The following is a 15,815-nucleotide window of genomic DNA, read 5'->3' as shown; positions in this document are numbered from 1 at the left end:
CAAAAAAATGAAAATATCAGTAATATAAAATCAAATCCCTTTTCACTGTTCCTCTCAGCTACAAATGAGCAAGAAGTAATAAATATCACATTAAAATGTAAAAGTAAGTCTTCAATGGATTATCATGACATAAATATGTCTGTAGTTAAACAGGTTATTCTGAATATTGCTAGTCCCTTAACATATGTCTGTAATTTATCATTTCAGTCCGGCTGTTTTCCAAAAAAAATGAAAATTGCGAAAGTAATACCACTATACAAAAGTAATGACAAACACAGTTTTACCAATTATAGGCCTATTTCTCTACTGCCTCAATTCTCAAAAATTTTAGAAAAACTTTTTAATTCAAGATTAGAAAAATTCCTTGAAAAACATCAAATAATAAATGTTGGTCAGTATGGTTTCAGAACGCAAAGAACCACTTCAATGGCGATAATTGAGGCAGTAGAAGAAATTACTAACGCACTGGATAAAAATAAATATGCAGTTGGTATTTTTGTTGATCTCAAAAAGGCCTTCGACACAATCAATCACTCAATTTTATTGGATAAATTGGAAAGATATGGTATTCGAGGGAAAGCTGGTAACTGGTTAAAAAGTTACCTAACGGGTCGGGAACAATATGTTAGCATAGGGCATTACCATTCAGAGAAACTTGGTATTACATGTGGTGTTCCCCAAGGCTCAGTGTTGGGACCAAAACTTTTCAATGTATACATAAATGATATTTTTGATGTTTCTCAAGTACTTAAACTCATACTGTTCGCAGATGACACCAACATATTTTTCAGTAGCGATGATTATACTGATCTTGTAATGACCGTAAACAGGGAGCTAAAATTAATAAAAAAAAAATGGATGGATATAAATAAGTTATCATTAAATATAAGTAAAACTAAAGCAATGTTTTTTGGTAATTTAAAATATAATATAGAATTACCAATTATCATTGAAGGTGTACCAATTGATAATGTGAGTGAAAACAAATTTTTGGGAGTCGTAATTGATAATAAAATTTCATGGAAACCCCACGTCAGACACATAAAAACCAAAATTTCCAGAAGCCTCGCAGTTTTGAACAAAGTGAAACCATACCTTGATAAAGATGCACTTCGTACTCTGTACTGTACCCTGGTTCTTCCATATTTTACATATTGTGTGGAAGTGTGGGGAAACACATATAAAAATACAACTAATCCATTAGTCACAGTACAGAAACGAGCACTGCGTATTATCCACAAGGCTGGTTATCTAGATCATACTCACAAACTCTTTCTTCAGGCAAAGTTACTTAAATTCCAGGATCTGGTTAATTACAATACATCCATAATCTTATACAAAGCCTTTAATAAACTTCTGCCTGCAAATTTACAAACTATATTTGAAATTCGAGAAAGGGTTTATAATGTGAGAGGCTTCGGAGAATTCAAATTACCCAGAACTCGAACAACCCGTAAAGGTTTTTGTGTGTCTGTATGTGGTGTGAAAATCTGGAACAGTCTGAGTTTACAACTGAAACAATGCAAAAATATTCATAGATTTAAATTCCTCTACAAACAGTTGGTCTGGTCACAGTATAATCAATGATGGTTTTAGTGTGCTCTGTAATGTCTGTTCTCTTACCATTGCTGGTATGGATTCCAAAGGGGGGGGGAAAAAAGTGTGTGCGTATGTATGTATATATATGTACATGTGTGTGTAGATATATATGTATGTATGTATATGTATGTGTGTTTGTTACTATGTAATTATTATTGCCTGTTACCTGTGGTAACGCAATTTATAATTAATATATTCTGAATTCAGTTATGAAGGTTCTATTTGTTGTTTGCGAGATGCCGTTGAGATGCTTGCATGTGCCCGGGGCTGTTGATGGGTTGTTTGGTTTGCAACGATGGGCGTAGCTGCGGGAAGCTTATTGTTTTTTGTTGATGAGTGAGTATAGGGGTGGGATTTAATAAGTTTTCTTCGTCCCACTCCTTTTCAGGTAAAATTGTTTTTTGTTTTTGTGCACTTTATGTTTAATATACGTATTTTTTTTTGTGCCTGAAATGAACAAATAAATGAAAAATGAATGAAAAAAATGAATTTTCATCCTGAATAATGAAGCTGTTGCTAATCAAATTATTTCCAGTGCTTAAAGATACAATTTAATTAGACACTACACTGGTTCATCCCTTAAAGAAGAAGAAATATTCCTGTGAAAATAGTCAGATTCAAAGACTAGACTAAAAGTGAGTGCAAAAGCAGCCAATGTCCAAATGAAAACTTGGTGGGGAGCCAGCAGAACTAGTGCTAAAGACTACTTTAAAAATGATAAGTCTGTCTGCTTGGAAACAAAATATAAAGAAATAAGGGCTGGCTGCAGACCGTACAGCTTTAGCTCATTGCTTGATTGATTTAAGATGTGTTTTGTTTTTTTTACAAAATATGCAACGTGAAGATTTTAGCAGTGTGACAGATACACGTATGTCGATGACCAAGCATAGAAAGAAAGGTGGCAACTAGGCTACGGCCTAATGGATAGCAACAGTCTTTTTTGGTAGACATATTTTCTATTAACAAGCAGATGCGTGCATGCTGTGAAAAAAGCTAGAACTGGGTTACTCAGATTAACCAGTGTAAATATAGGACAAGGTTAGAGTGTACCTTATGATTCAAACCTCAAGCACAGTCAGTGGCTCAGTGGCTGCTGTGCTTTATGTAACAGTCACATTTCTTGAAGCTGCAGCATGAAGGACAAAATTAAACACTTATTAGTTGCAGATCTATTTTATTACAGTTGTCATGATCACAGGTGTAATAGTTACACAGGTTGTAAAAAATTAATATATGACAACTGAAGTGTGAAATGTAAACACTACAAAACAAAATGCACTTTGCCTCTAACTGAAGGATGAGCATTTAAAGTATACAGTATAACTGGTGGCCTCATAAATAAGATTGTCATTGAAGGACAAAATGATGCATACAGGATGCACTGGCTCACATCCTGTGTGCAGACAGTAAATTATGCATGGATATAAGGAAAACGTGCACTTTTTCAGTAGAAACCAATCTGTATGCTGATTTAAACAAGGTTGCACATTTTGGGATTAACAAATAACCCACGCAGGCTCATAGTCAAGTAGAACTTCATAAATAAGGAGGAGTATATACTGGTTTTCAATAAGGATTATAGCACATATTTAAAATTATAATGGGAGGTCTGTCTGTGTTTGTTTTAGATGGAGTTGGCTCAACTGTGCTACTAAAAAAGCTGCCCAGCTTTTCTCTCTTAAAAGAAGGACCTGGATTGACTGTATCCAGGTAAACGTACTGCACCTTCATGCTACACTATACATTATTTGTTTTTAATGAATTAAAAACAATCAATTTATGATTTAGGAGACAAAAAAAGAATCAGCAAAAACATACCAAACATGAAACTCCAACCAAAGCTTCTTTATAACGTGCTGATCTTGAAATAAATAGCTGATTAATAAATATATTAGCTGTCAGTTTGCTAAGTGGGACTTGTCCTATGTGACAGTGCAGTTCAGTTCCGCCTGGCTCTTATATAACACTAATATCTCATTTAATGAGCCTCATGTACAGTAATAACTTGATGACACAGGAATGGACGTGTGGGGTTGGAATGTATTTACACAGTGAAATTCATTTGAAACCACCAAGTAGACTTAAGGTCCTCCTGATCTTTTTTATACTGAAGATTTTTTTTAATAATGGGTTAGCCATGCAACACATCTTAAGCTACACAATTTAGAGTCTCACATGCTCTCAGCTCATAAAGTCATCAGCACCCAAGTTAAGGTGCAGCTGTATGCTAGTGTGTAAATGCTGTTTTGGCTCGTCGTCTTCACTTTGGCTTTGCACAATCAAAGTCACGCATCCTTCTCAGTTAACAGAGTAACAATCCATTGCTTTACAGAACACATGCTGCATCCATCTGTTCAAACTTCCGCTGGTCCATCCGTCTGTCTGCCCATCTCGATCAATCCTAACACATGTAATGGCTGGTATGAGAAAACCAAAACCAACAGTGGCTCGAAATACCTCCGTGCCACAGAGCTGCACCAGAAACAAACCAATGAGTCTTCGTGGCCGCTCAGCCAACCAGGCCTTAGTTTGTAAGTAGAAACTATAGATCGTAGGTCAACCAGAGAGTAGCATGTCCTCGCTTTTGCTTTGTTCATGGGGTTATCATTAATCTGATATAAAGCGCCAGCCTCAGACACAAACTGAGACTTTTCCATCCTTCGTGGCTTTGATCCAAGTCGTTGCAGCTTTAATGAGCAGGGAAAGCTCAATGAGACAAAGGCTTCTTGAATCCAGACCTAAATAGTAGTGTCTTTGTTTTTTCTTTGATAGTAAATCGATGATGCTTCTGTTTGTGTTATAATCAAATCCAAGAACAGAAATAAAACGCTCTCGAGTATTTTAATCTTGGCCCGCGTCTGTGAGGCCTGGGCAGCCATCTCCACATTCGGCCCTGTGAGGAGTAAATCTTCACTTCCTTTTTCTTTCCTCACATCTGCGTCTCTAGGTGATGCATACTTAATCTCAATCCTGGCCGGCTGTCTTCATCCGTCCTCGTTTTTCTTTTGTTTCAGTGGTATTTTGGCTGGCGTCATGGAGAACCAAAGAAACGGCCTGACAGCCAGTTCTCTCCTCCTCTTGTTCAGCAGTGCTCATGCTGGCTCCAGTCAAAAATCACTTAAAACTAGAGGTAGGCTGTTGTTGTACATATATCATCCTCTGTTCACCCTCTTTCAATGATTTCTTGGTAACTTGCTTCCTAGTAACTACAGAAGTTCTCCCAGGAAACAGTTAACTGCAAAGAAAATCAGTCCCTGCAGCGTCTGAGCACATTTTTTTGAGGAGAAGCGTCACAGCAGCATGGCACATCCACCCTTAGCTCGTGATAATCATTATTAGGAAAATTGTGATGGTGTACATGCTCAGTAGCGCGCCCTGTGATTCGTTCTGGACATGGTGAGGGGCAGGGAGACTGAGGAAAGAGAGGACACCTCCCAGTAAAGAGAGCGAGACAGGAAGAGCTGGTAGAGGATGACCATGGAGATGGACTGGCAGAGGATCACCCCCATGGTCACCACCTGCAGAGGAGGAAGACAGGTGGGAGGCAGCGTGTAAACTTGGTGGCCAATGGAGGACAAAAGGTAAGAACTGAACATTTAAACTCAGTGAACATGAAAGAATTATCCTCAATAGCAAAAACTGTTGTTGTCTTTGGGAGTTCAAACCTTTTCCTTCTGATGCTCGTTGAAGATCACAGACATGAGGACGAGGATGGGATGACAGAGGAACCACAGGAAGCATCCCTGCACAGAACAAGACCACATGACCGCCCGAGAACCTGCAGGCGTCTGTTATGTCAGTTTTAGTGTGAAATCTTTTTTACCTTGGCAAAGCTGAGGTAGAAGTCTCTCTTTAGGGTGCTCCTCTCGGTGGAGATGATCTGGTAGAGGATGGAGGCCAGCAGGAGGGCCAGGCCCACTCTCAGAGCCATGAGGAGGAGGCCGGCCACACTCTGCTGGGCGTGATAGCTGTGGTGTTCACTCTCCGACTCTGAATACTGCTCCCACAGCAGCAGCACCGCCTGAAAATACAGTCTGGTTCTTAACAGTCATTGTTTGGCAAATACCCCAAATGAACTCCCACCTCATTCTGAAAACATCATGTTTACCTGATCGGGATTCTATGTGCTGGATCAAATTTTCCTTAAAAATTAAACACTTGAAGTCATCTCAAGTTCTGCATACCTGTGTAATAACTCCACCAACAGCTACAGCCGTGGAGGCCGGAGACTGTTCCCACTGCAGAGGTCTGGACTGAGGCTTCCTGCCTCGGCTCAGAGTCCAGCCCATACACAGACTCAATAACATGTACAGCATGGACACCTGGGACACCATATCCCAGACTGCATTGGAGCCAAAAGAGAGGTTAACATGATCAGAGAGGTTCATTTTTTCTCTTATTGACTCTTTATAATGTTGCAGTATAAATGTAATGACATATTGTTGGCTCCATGATATGGTAACATACACTCAGCCAGGCTGCCCATCAGTGGAAGACCGATTCCATCTCTGGAATACCTGCAAACAACAGGAGGCACAAACAGAAACACTGTTGTCTTAATTCACATTTTTATTAACAACTCTGTACTAAATAAATACAAATATTCCGAAAGACTTAAAATACATTTTAAGTCATAAAATATTACTGATATGTAACAGTGGGCCATCAAGAGTAGCATGAGCTTTAGAAACATTATAAATATTGCGCTGCCTTTCTCTGGCTCTGCTGAATCTACCTGGCCAGGTGGATGTAGTTGCAGAGCGCAGAGCAGCCCTGTAAAGCCAGCGCTGTAGTCAATACTTTGAGGACAGTGTGCATGGGTCCTCCTTTCCTCAGAGCCTGGTACAGAGGCTGGATGTAGATGCAGCAGGCGATGAAGTAGGCCAGCAGCAGGAGGAAGTAAAAACTGTGGAGGCCTAAGAGAGCGAGAGGGGAAAAAGTCACATCAGCAATCCATCAGGATCAAACATAAAGTCCTGTCCTAATGCATTAATCATGTATTTAGTATAGTGGTCTGACATAGCACCTGAAGAGCCCTTACAACATTTTATTAGTTTTACTAGATGACAGCAGGATTTGGGACTTTATGCCGACAGTCATACTCTCACCGCAGAGGAAGCTAACAAGCATGAAATGCATCACCAGCTTGAGCTTAGTGATGCACTGACATTATCTGCTGTAGTCTGACAGTGGAGGGCGTATTCGGGGTGTCTGACCTGCCTCCTCTGCACTGAAATGCTCCAGAGGGTTTCCAGCCGAGTCGGCATTAAACAGCAGGACAGTGAAATCAAGATCAGGATGGCCGGCAATCAATACGTTTTCCTAAGGAGAGAACGGAAATCTTAGTGATAAACAGAATCCATATAGTTATGACTATCATTATTACTCAATCATGCAGTACTGTTGAAGGCATTACTATCTAGTATAAAAGCATTACTACCAATATTTCAACCTACTTTTCCAGAACCAGTTTTAAATATTGTATTTAACTGTGTATTCACACTGTCAGTGTTGTGGTTATGTGTTTTGTGTTAGAATGAGCTCGCTGACAATAAATGTTTTTTTCGGTCTATTGTGACAGATTTATGACTGTGTGTGTGTATTTGACTGTATATATGCGTACATGACTGTGCATGCACTGACCTGTAGGTGTGATGCAAACCAAAACATTTGCGACCCTACATCAGTTTCTGCAGGAGTAGGACTGTATTTCACTGTATACTGCAATATAGAGCGCATGTGTCTTTGCACAGAGTCTCCTTTAGAGGTGTCCTCTTATTTGTTCATATTTGTGACAACAGCATCGCTGATGGAGGCAGGTTTGCCTGACTGAAGCCCTAGTTGCATTATTACATTAATATTATATATAATTGTGTTACCTGACATGTATATCTGTCAGCATACAGGATCTGCCAGGCTGTGGGTGAAGACTGCCGAGGGATCGTCTGGTTGTGCTCTTCTTGACTGAGTGTAACTGTGGGTGGGTATGGGTGGGGGAAGAGAGATGAGGTGACAGTGTGGAGGAAGGAAAGTGGAGACATAAATCAATATGGCGGCATGGCAGGAGAATCCAGAATTGTATCAGCGATTGCTGGTTTCTTACTGGTCACGTCGGCTTTGGCAAGCCTCTCGGAGCAGCTGAGGTTGTCCAGCTCCGAGTCCATATCCTGATACAGCAGCAGTCTGGACTCTCTCTCTTTAGCCAGCGTTGAGCTGTCCACCCGGCACACCAGCAGACCACTGCCAGCTAAACGAAGACAAGGCACCATGGTTGCAGCAGCTTCTCAGATGTAACATTTAACACTCAGATAGCATGTTTGTGAAATTTTACAGACCAAATGCCTAACTAGTAATTCAATAATGTAGTCAACTGATTAAACTTTAATATATAAAACATTCATTTTCAAATATATAAGCTGGAGAACAAAGAGATTGTAGCTTTCAGTGGCCAATGGTGGGTCCCTAGTTTGCCAGCATGGTTTCTACCTATAGGCCCTTGTGCTTCACACAGGGTTCATCTCCTGAAACAAGTGAGATTAGCTGACATCTGGTAGCTTCAGACCTTTTTAAATCAAAAAGTCTTGCAGAAAACACCCCCCACTATGCCGTGTGACATCTGTAGCCAGCCTCTGTCCACACTGAGGGTGCAATCAGCTCATTTATGGGTCGGAAAGAAGTTAGATTCCTTTAAGATCTATAAAAAAATACCTAAAAGTGTCCTGAAGCAAGTTTCCGGAATACTTGTTGGAGGTCAGTCCGAATAAAAATGCTTAAAATAAAATACAGAGGCTTAAGACAAACAGTAATTTGACATTAAGCAGCACAGGTAAAGATAAAGCGCCAGCTGAATGCTGCCAGAACTGCTAATAATCAGTGCACACGTTATCAGATACTCGCATGACACGTTAGTTACACCCATTGTTGAGCGACTCAGTGAGAGCCGTTAGCAAATAAAAAAAGGAAAGCAAACACGGGCACTAAACTGAGCCGTCAGCTCGTTATTACGCCACGTTAATCATTAAGGTGGCGTGAAAAGAAGCTAAGCCCGCTGTCAGAGCTGGAATGACACGCCAGCAGCAAGCACATCAGCATCGTCAACGTTACCTTGGTACATGAATTTAGTGATGAACTGGCCCTTCTGCTGCCTCGCCGCTTCGCTCTTAAAAAGTCCCGTAACAGTTTTCCCGGAAGCCTCTGAAGTCAGCAGCAAAACAGCCGCAAGTGTGGCTAATAAGTACGACATTTCCCCGCTTGTGCAGTTTAGCGTTATCGACAAATATAGGATGCCTCATCGATTCAATGAGCCACGAAGCCAGAAGTGAACCAGCTGCGTCAAGACCCCCAAAAGTTCGCCAAGCTGTGACCGGAAGTTGGATGTTCTTGCCCTCAAATAAAAGCTAAACTTGGAAATAATGGATAATAAACGCGCGCGGAATGACACAAAACGCATTCACATGAAGACACACCTGAAATAATATTATATTTAAGTTTGGCACAAAACTAAACGCAACACACACGTGTTATAGGTTAAAATACTCGATATGAACTTTATTTTGAAAAGCACCACCGGATGATATGTGTTTATTTAAGAGGACCTAACTGGTTTTCGCTTGCCGACAGGTCTACGTTGACAGTTTGATTGAATCGGGATTCACGCAATCACATCGCGCTAACTTCACTGCGTCATGTAGGACAACCAATCAGAGAGTAGAAACTAGTACACACACTATTAATGACCCGCCCGCTTTCAACGTGTCAACACTGCCGTGAAGCAGCCGGTAACTGTCGCACATTGCACAATCCGGCTACTGCTATGGAAGGAAATAAAGCTCTGCTGTTTCCGTTAGGATAGCTAGCTTCCAGGCTTGACGTCGGAAAATATGTTTTTATTATACCTGTAGGAGTACATGTTGTGAGGTAACAGCTGCTGGAAGACCGGGAAATGGACTTCAACAGGACTGTTCTGGTGACTGGAGGTTCTGGATTCATGTGCGTTCGTATTTCATATCAGTGTACACTTAAGCTGAAATAACATTACGAACTTAGCATTTAGCTTGATAAATAGACCTGACCGTGGTTCCTCTTTTAGTTATCAAGACTAGGACCTGTAAGGAAAACCTTTGCACAGGTGAAACAGAGGTAAACGATAAAGGAGCATCTGTTAGCAATAGCAGTTATTTACTAAGAAATAAGCACAGTTTTATTAGTGAAAAAAGTATTTATTGTAAAAAAACAAACGAACTAACATTACTCTGGCTTATTTTATAAATCAACCCTCTACAGGTTGAGTAACTGTTCACAAGTTTTGGAGTAGTGGTTTCAGTCCTGGGGTATATTTCAAAATATTATGGCAGACTGAGAATTGAGCCCACAGACACATGGAGCCAAATTCTCAGATGAGTGTTAATGTGTAGTTAGCACTCAGTTAAAACACTTGTAAATTACTTGTTTTGCCTGTAATCTGTCAAACATATGAAGTCATTTTGCGCCAGAAAGAACTTCCTGTGACAACACAGAAGCTGGAACCAGTTTATGGCAAAGTGATCTCCATATATCCTTTATTTATCCTGGTAAAGTCTTATTGGCATTAAAAATGTATTTTTCAAAACAGATGTGACCAAGTGGGCAGCAGAAATTGCAGCAAATTTAAAATCAGAGTTCTTTTGAGATATTGGAAGTGACTGAAATGGACTGGATTATTCATAATGTAGGTACAATAGCAGGTGATTTCTTTGTGTTAAATATAACCCCTTAGCAAATCCTGTTTAATACAGCCTCTTTACCAATATAAGCAAAGATATTAGACATAAAAAACACATAGAGACAGGTTTATTAACGGCAAATGGAGGAACAAGCAAAGTTTTCCCTTTTATTATAAGAAAAATGTAAAATTTGGGAATGCTCAATTCACAAATCAGGTTTCATTTCATTATTATGGTTTTATCTCACTAACAAATGAAGGAATCTCTGTTTGTGGGATGTGATTTCTGTAGTGTATACATATAGGCAATGCAAAGTGGTCAGCTCATGTCGTCTTCTTGACATAAATGGCACAGGCATGTGTGGACTGACACATAAAGGCCAGTGGGGCGTAAATGAACTGTCTCAAATTTCTCTGCCCCTACAGCGGCTCCCATCTGGTGTGCTCGCTGGTCCACAGACACCCGGAATGGAGAATTATCAACCTGGATAATGTAAGTCTTAATTTTCTTTTCCCCCCTCACTCTGTTTCCAAATATAACACTCTGGGTTTGTTGTCTTTGTGACGTGCAAAGCTGCAGCTAGTGTCTGCTGTGTGCACTGTGGCACGTCTCACTGTCTGATCTCTTCCAGTTGGATTACTGCTGCAGCCCCAGGAGTCTGGAGAGCGTTGAAAACAGAACGAACTACATCTTTATCAGGGTGAGCGCTGATAAATAAACACATCAGGTCAAGAATAACCAGACTGACACCAGATGTCTATGTAGTTTAGTGCTACTTTTATATCATTACATATATTATTACTATTTAAAATAAGGTGTAATTTGTAGGATTTATCATCAGTTGAGCTTTAACTGTGCCGGGTGCACAGTTACTCATTTGGACTCTTTTCTTCAACAGGGGGATGTGTGTAACCCGCGGCTGGTGAACCACATCTTCAGTTCCGAAAACATCGACGTCATCTTTCACCTGGCAGCCAAAACTCACGTCGGTGAGCAGCAGCTTGTTCGGGCAGTTTTTATGAACAGGAGCTTTTGCAGTTTCAGCTCTCGTGTTAAAGTTCTTTTCCTCTCTCCTTCCTCTCTGTGCTGTCAGAGGCTTCCTTTGAATCCCCGTCCACTTTCCAGCAGGTCAACGTTGAAGGGACCAGAGTTCTGCTGGGAGCGGCCCATCAGGCCCGACACCAGCCACAGCGCTTCATCTACATCAGCACCGATGAGGTGTACGGAGCCAGTCTGCATGAGGCCAGTGGATAGATTGGGGTTGTTGTTTCGTGCTTTTGTTTTTGTTTATGGATCAGGCAGTGACGCTGATGTTTGTCCCCTACAGGTGTTTGATGAGAGCAGCCCAGTGAGGCCCTCCAATCCGTACGCTGCTACTAAAGCTGCTGCAGAGTATCTGGTCAGATCCTACTGGGACCAGTACAAGGTAAACCCACACAGATGGGGCAGTAGCTTCCAAACCAAATAAATGACTTTAGATATTAGTTCTTGATTTTTCAGTTTCATATTTTTACAGTCAAGTTTGAGGACATGTTTTGGCTTGGATGTTAGTTACTCAGTTTAACAATCACAGTAGTGAAAACAGCGTTATTATTGTGACCATATGACATGAACTTTGGAGCTCGTTGCCTTTGAAATAGTTGCTTTAATGATGAGTTGGCCACTGATTGTAGTCAGATGCCATCTTTAAAGATACTTTGGTGCATTTAGATGGCAATAAAACATCAATAAGATCAAGTCAGCCTGCTATCAGTCTACAACTGAGCGCGGTCGGTTTGGCATTTGATTGCAATCAGTGGTCAATGAAGCAGTTAACTTTCGCTGTCTACATACATAGAAATTCACATTAAGTCCTTATATTCAGAGTCCAGCCAGAGACTCATTGATTTGATGAGAAATCCTTCCATAAATAGTGATGTCGTTGCTGCAGGAAAGCGATGTAACTGCAAAATGATGTGGGCGCTCCACAACCTTCCAGTTTTACAGGAATATGACTAGAATGCAACCAGCTGGCAACTATAAGTCAAGTCCCCTGTTGTTGCAGACTAGTTGCGCTTGTACTCTTGTAAGAAAGAGAACTTCAAAACTGGGCAACTCTCATCAAAATAATCTACATGGATACATGGCACTAGAGGCCAGTGGTTAATGTGATTTGAGGTGAACTGTCCCTTTAATTTTAAAACCCGAATGACTGTTTTTTTTATCTTTGTCATTTGAATACTGCTCTGTTGCCAGTTTCCCATCATCATTACCAGGAGCAACAACATCTACGGGCCCAGGCAGTACACGGAGAAGGTCCAGTATCATGACTAAGCACACCCATTTTACATTTAGTGGCTAATTTTGCAGAAATATGCTCCATTTGTACAGTTTAAGATTTGAGGCTGTATGTAAGATATCTGCGCAGCTGTATGTAGAACCATTTTCATCTATGTAAAGCAACATCAGGTCACACTGATGTCATCTGTGCAAGATTAATCTACAGTGATACATATTTTAAAGATTTGTTTTAAGGTTATTGTAATTACTCTCATTGCCACAAGAGGGAGACAAAAGTTCACCCTGCAGGTTTAAAAATGCTGCAATCAGCTGTGTGTTTACATTTGACTACAACTGAATGCACGGGCAGAAAATGCAAAATCAGACTTTCACTTTCAGTTCCTTCCAAAGATTTAACTGGTTTTAAAGAGTTAAACATATCTTCTTCTTTGCCACCAAGCTTTTAATATCAATTGTCATCTTGATCTTTCAGGTCATTCCAAGGTTCCTCACCCTCTTACAGATGGACAAGAAATGGTGGGTTTGTTTTAACGAGCGCTGTCGTTCCGGTCTGTGTCTCACAGTAACAGAAGTGCTTATCCAATTAAACCCGTTTCCGTGTGTTTGCTCTGCGGCAGCACTATCCAGGGAACCCTTCCAAAATCCCGCCACTTCCTGTTTGTCAGTGATGCCATAAACGCCTTCCTGTTGCTTCTGGAAAAAGGGATTGTGGGAGAAATCTACAATGTGGGGACAAGCTGTGAGATTCCCATCATGCAGCTGGCGAGGGAACTTGTTAGGATGGTGGGTTTAGGAACTGTTTATTCAAACATTTAGCAGGAGTTTTTAGAAAGTAAGCGAATTAAATGAATACTAAAAGGTGTGTGTGTGTGTGTGTGTGTTCTGTTTAGGTCAAGAAAGTGCCAGAATCTGAAGTAAATGGTTGGCTTGAGTTTGTGCCTGACAGGTAAGAGGAGAAAGAGCTGGCAAAAGCAGGGGAGAATTCAAAGGAAGTAGACAAAGCCTTCCAATTTGGCTTTAGACTCAAAATCTCCGTCTTTTGACATCTTGACCTTAAAAGCACACTCTTGTCCACTTTTAACCTTTGACCTCTGCTCTCCAGGCCGCGGGTCGACCTGCGTTACCCCATCAAGTGTGAGAAGCTGCAGCAGCTGGGCTGGAGAGCTGAGGTGTCCTGGACTGAAGGCATCAGACAGACAGGTACAGTCACACACACACACACACATTCCCTTCCTGTATGGTGTGTTAGTGATTCATGCGTTTCTTGTTTTTACAGTGAAATGGTACCGAGACAACCCAGACTTCTGGTCAGACATCAGCGAAGACCAACCACCAATCAGGCGCGAGTTTGAAAATGCTACCACCACAGTGGTCCCGATCAGCTCTGAATCTTGACTGACAGGAAGAGACTTTTTAATTTTTTTTCCATACAAGTAATTTCACGTGATATTTATGTAGCACAGAGGCCATCATGGCTAGTTTAAAGCTCAATGAACAAAACACTGAATACTTCAGTTAGCATCAGTCTTACTCTGCAGAACATTTCATTCTCAGCCATCTCTGAGTTAAGACAGTCTGAGCAACAGGACCTGAAGTGCCAGATAACCAAGGGGAGAGCCTTCAAAGCAGACCTACAGCTGGAAATTAATGCACTTTATTACTTAACTTTATGGTAATTACAATCTTAGCTGATAATAACAGTGTCTTGTCCTGCTCATTGTGATTTTTTTAAATTATATTTTTGCACACTGTGGGCTGAGGGACATTAATCTCTGATTGGTTCAACATTTTCATTTACAGTGTTGGCAGGATCCTGGAGTCGTACAGACAAACAGGTTAAAGTGTCAGCGCAGTAAAAAGAAACTGAGGGGAAGAGCAACACCTCACCTTTGACTGCGTTTGGCCGAGTATGCAATGCAGGCACAACAGTTTAAATTAAGACTCCTCTTTCCTGTTGGCTTTCATCAACAGGAAAATAATCAGGATTGTAAGAATAGATTTTTAAGTTGGGCTTTGTTAACTTTAGCCTTCTTTTACCAAATGGCCTGAAACAGCAATGATCTCTGTTAATGTAGGTAGCACAGACTCAGTGCCTTATTTCCAGTGTACATGGATTATGAACCCAAGAGGCTCATTTTGAGACCAGAAGAAACTGATTTGACCTTCCCCCGCCTTTTATCTCATGTGTTTCCTCTAAGATTGTTATTGCAAATATTCTGGTCGCCGTTTGGCCCAGACTGGAACGACACATTACATAAGCAATCTGCAACAGGTTTCAGAGAACAAAGGTTATGTAGGTAATGCCTAGATAACCCTCTAATGAACGAATGTCTGCCATTGTACATCGTGGGCCAAATACTGTGATTTGAAGACAACTAGATCAGAGAAACTGCACACTTAATGCCTCATATGTTAATAAAATAAGTTTTTCTACATGACAAAAGATCTGTCAGCACAACTCTTTGGGCTTAAACCGTAAGAAATGTGAATAATTGGTAGCTCACAGTTTTATAATTTTAGTACATTCTGGACAAAGTTTTTGTTGACTTAATTTTTTTTTCTTTACTGTTGACTTGAAAAAAAAAAAAAACATTTAAGTTTTTTAAATATTTCATTACTTTGGTGTATTATGAATGGCGACAGGGGAAAGTCTTTGGAGTCTTTGCTGAACTGGCTCCAAGGCCTCATGTTTGACACCCCATTGTATGTTAGTCACCAGTATTTTGCACTTAGTAGTCACTTCAATCGCTTGCATCAAAGTTGAGAAAGATTTCTAAGCAGTTTTACTTTTGCCAAATCTCATTGACCTTTTATGGTCTCTTGTCACAGCATCACTGCGAATCACTTCCTGTGTGGACGCAGCTTTATTCAGAGTTATAGAGGCTGCTGTTCTGTTGTTCTACACAAAGCTAATAAAATTGACTCCAACTTTAAGAAACGTGGCTGTCAGGTCATTTTAATCTGCTTATTGAAGAAAGTGAATGAAGCAAACAGCTTTGAGTCATCTCCTGCTACCAGCCAGCAAGGCTTTGTACCAAGTTAGAAATATGTAGGTGCAACTTCAGATTTCAAATTAGTTGTTTATGATTTTTAATGATCTGTGTTTTAAGGACAACAAGGGAATCACAATCATTCCTGTCAGATGCATTTTATGCACACTGTTTTTATAATTTGATGCTGTAGAATGTATTTATATTCAAATAAACACTTTTTAATAACTTCAGTTTGTGTTTT

The 15,815-nt window shown here is 40.5% G+C and overlaps 2 protein-coding genes across 2 annotated transcripts; one reads left to right on the top strand and one right to left on the bottom strand.

Annotated features, from left to right (window-relative positions):
* Positions 1-2,767: 2,767 nt before the first annotated feature.
* On the bottom strand, positions 2,768-8,931 carry gpr180 (G protein-coupled receptor 180). The gene is made up of 10 exons (XM_063467836.1): positions 8,704-8,931; positions 7,703-7,846; positions 7,479-7,573; positions 6,816-6,921; positions 6,335-6,515; positions 6,067-6,116; positions 5,784-5,941; positions 5,423-5,620; positions 5,265-5,342; positions 2,768-5,117 (listed from the first exon to the last, which is right to left on the bottom strand). Exons 1-10 carry the CDS (start codon positions 8,840-8,842, stop codon positions 4,962-4,964), a joined length of 1,305 nt encoding a protein of 434 aa, XP_063323906.1. The 5' UTR covers positions 8,843-8,931; the 3' UTR covers positions 2,768-4,961.
* A 445-nt stretch (positions 8,932-9,376) lies between these two features.
* On the top strand, positions 9,377-15,813 carry LOC134621370 (dTDP-D-glucose 4,6-dehydratase-like). Its single transcript, XM_063467838.1, has 12 exons — positions 9,377-9,588; positions 10,727-10,793; positions 10,933-11,001; positions 11,200-11,290; positions 11,395-11,543; positions 11,629-11,727; positions 12,537-12,596; positions 13,054-13,097; positions 13,199-13,364; positions 13,472-13,527; positions 13,684-13,781; positions 13,858-15,813. The coding sequence occupies exons 1-12, from the start codon at positions 9,542-9,544 to the stop codon at positions 13,974-13,976; spliced, it is 1,065 nt and encodes a 354-aa protein (XP_063323908.1). The 5' UTR covers positions 9,377-9,541; the 3' UTR covers positions 13,977-15,813.
* The last annotated feature ends 2 nt before the right edge of the window (positions 15,814-15,815 follow it).

Source organism: Pelmatolapia mariae, linkage group LG23 (genome assembly GCF_036321145.2).
Source record: "Pelmatolapia mariae isolate MD_Pm_ZW linkage group LG23, Pm_UMD_F_2, whole genome shotgun sequence".
NCBI classification, from domain to species: Eukaryota; Metazoa; Chordata; class Actinopteri; order Cichliformes; family Cichlidae; genus Pelmatolapia; species Pelmatolapia mariae.
Note: the sequence above shows the minus strand (reverse complement) of the source record. Positions and strands in the feature narration are given on the sequence as shown.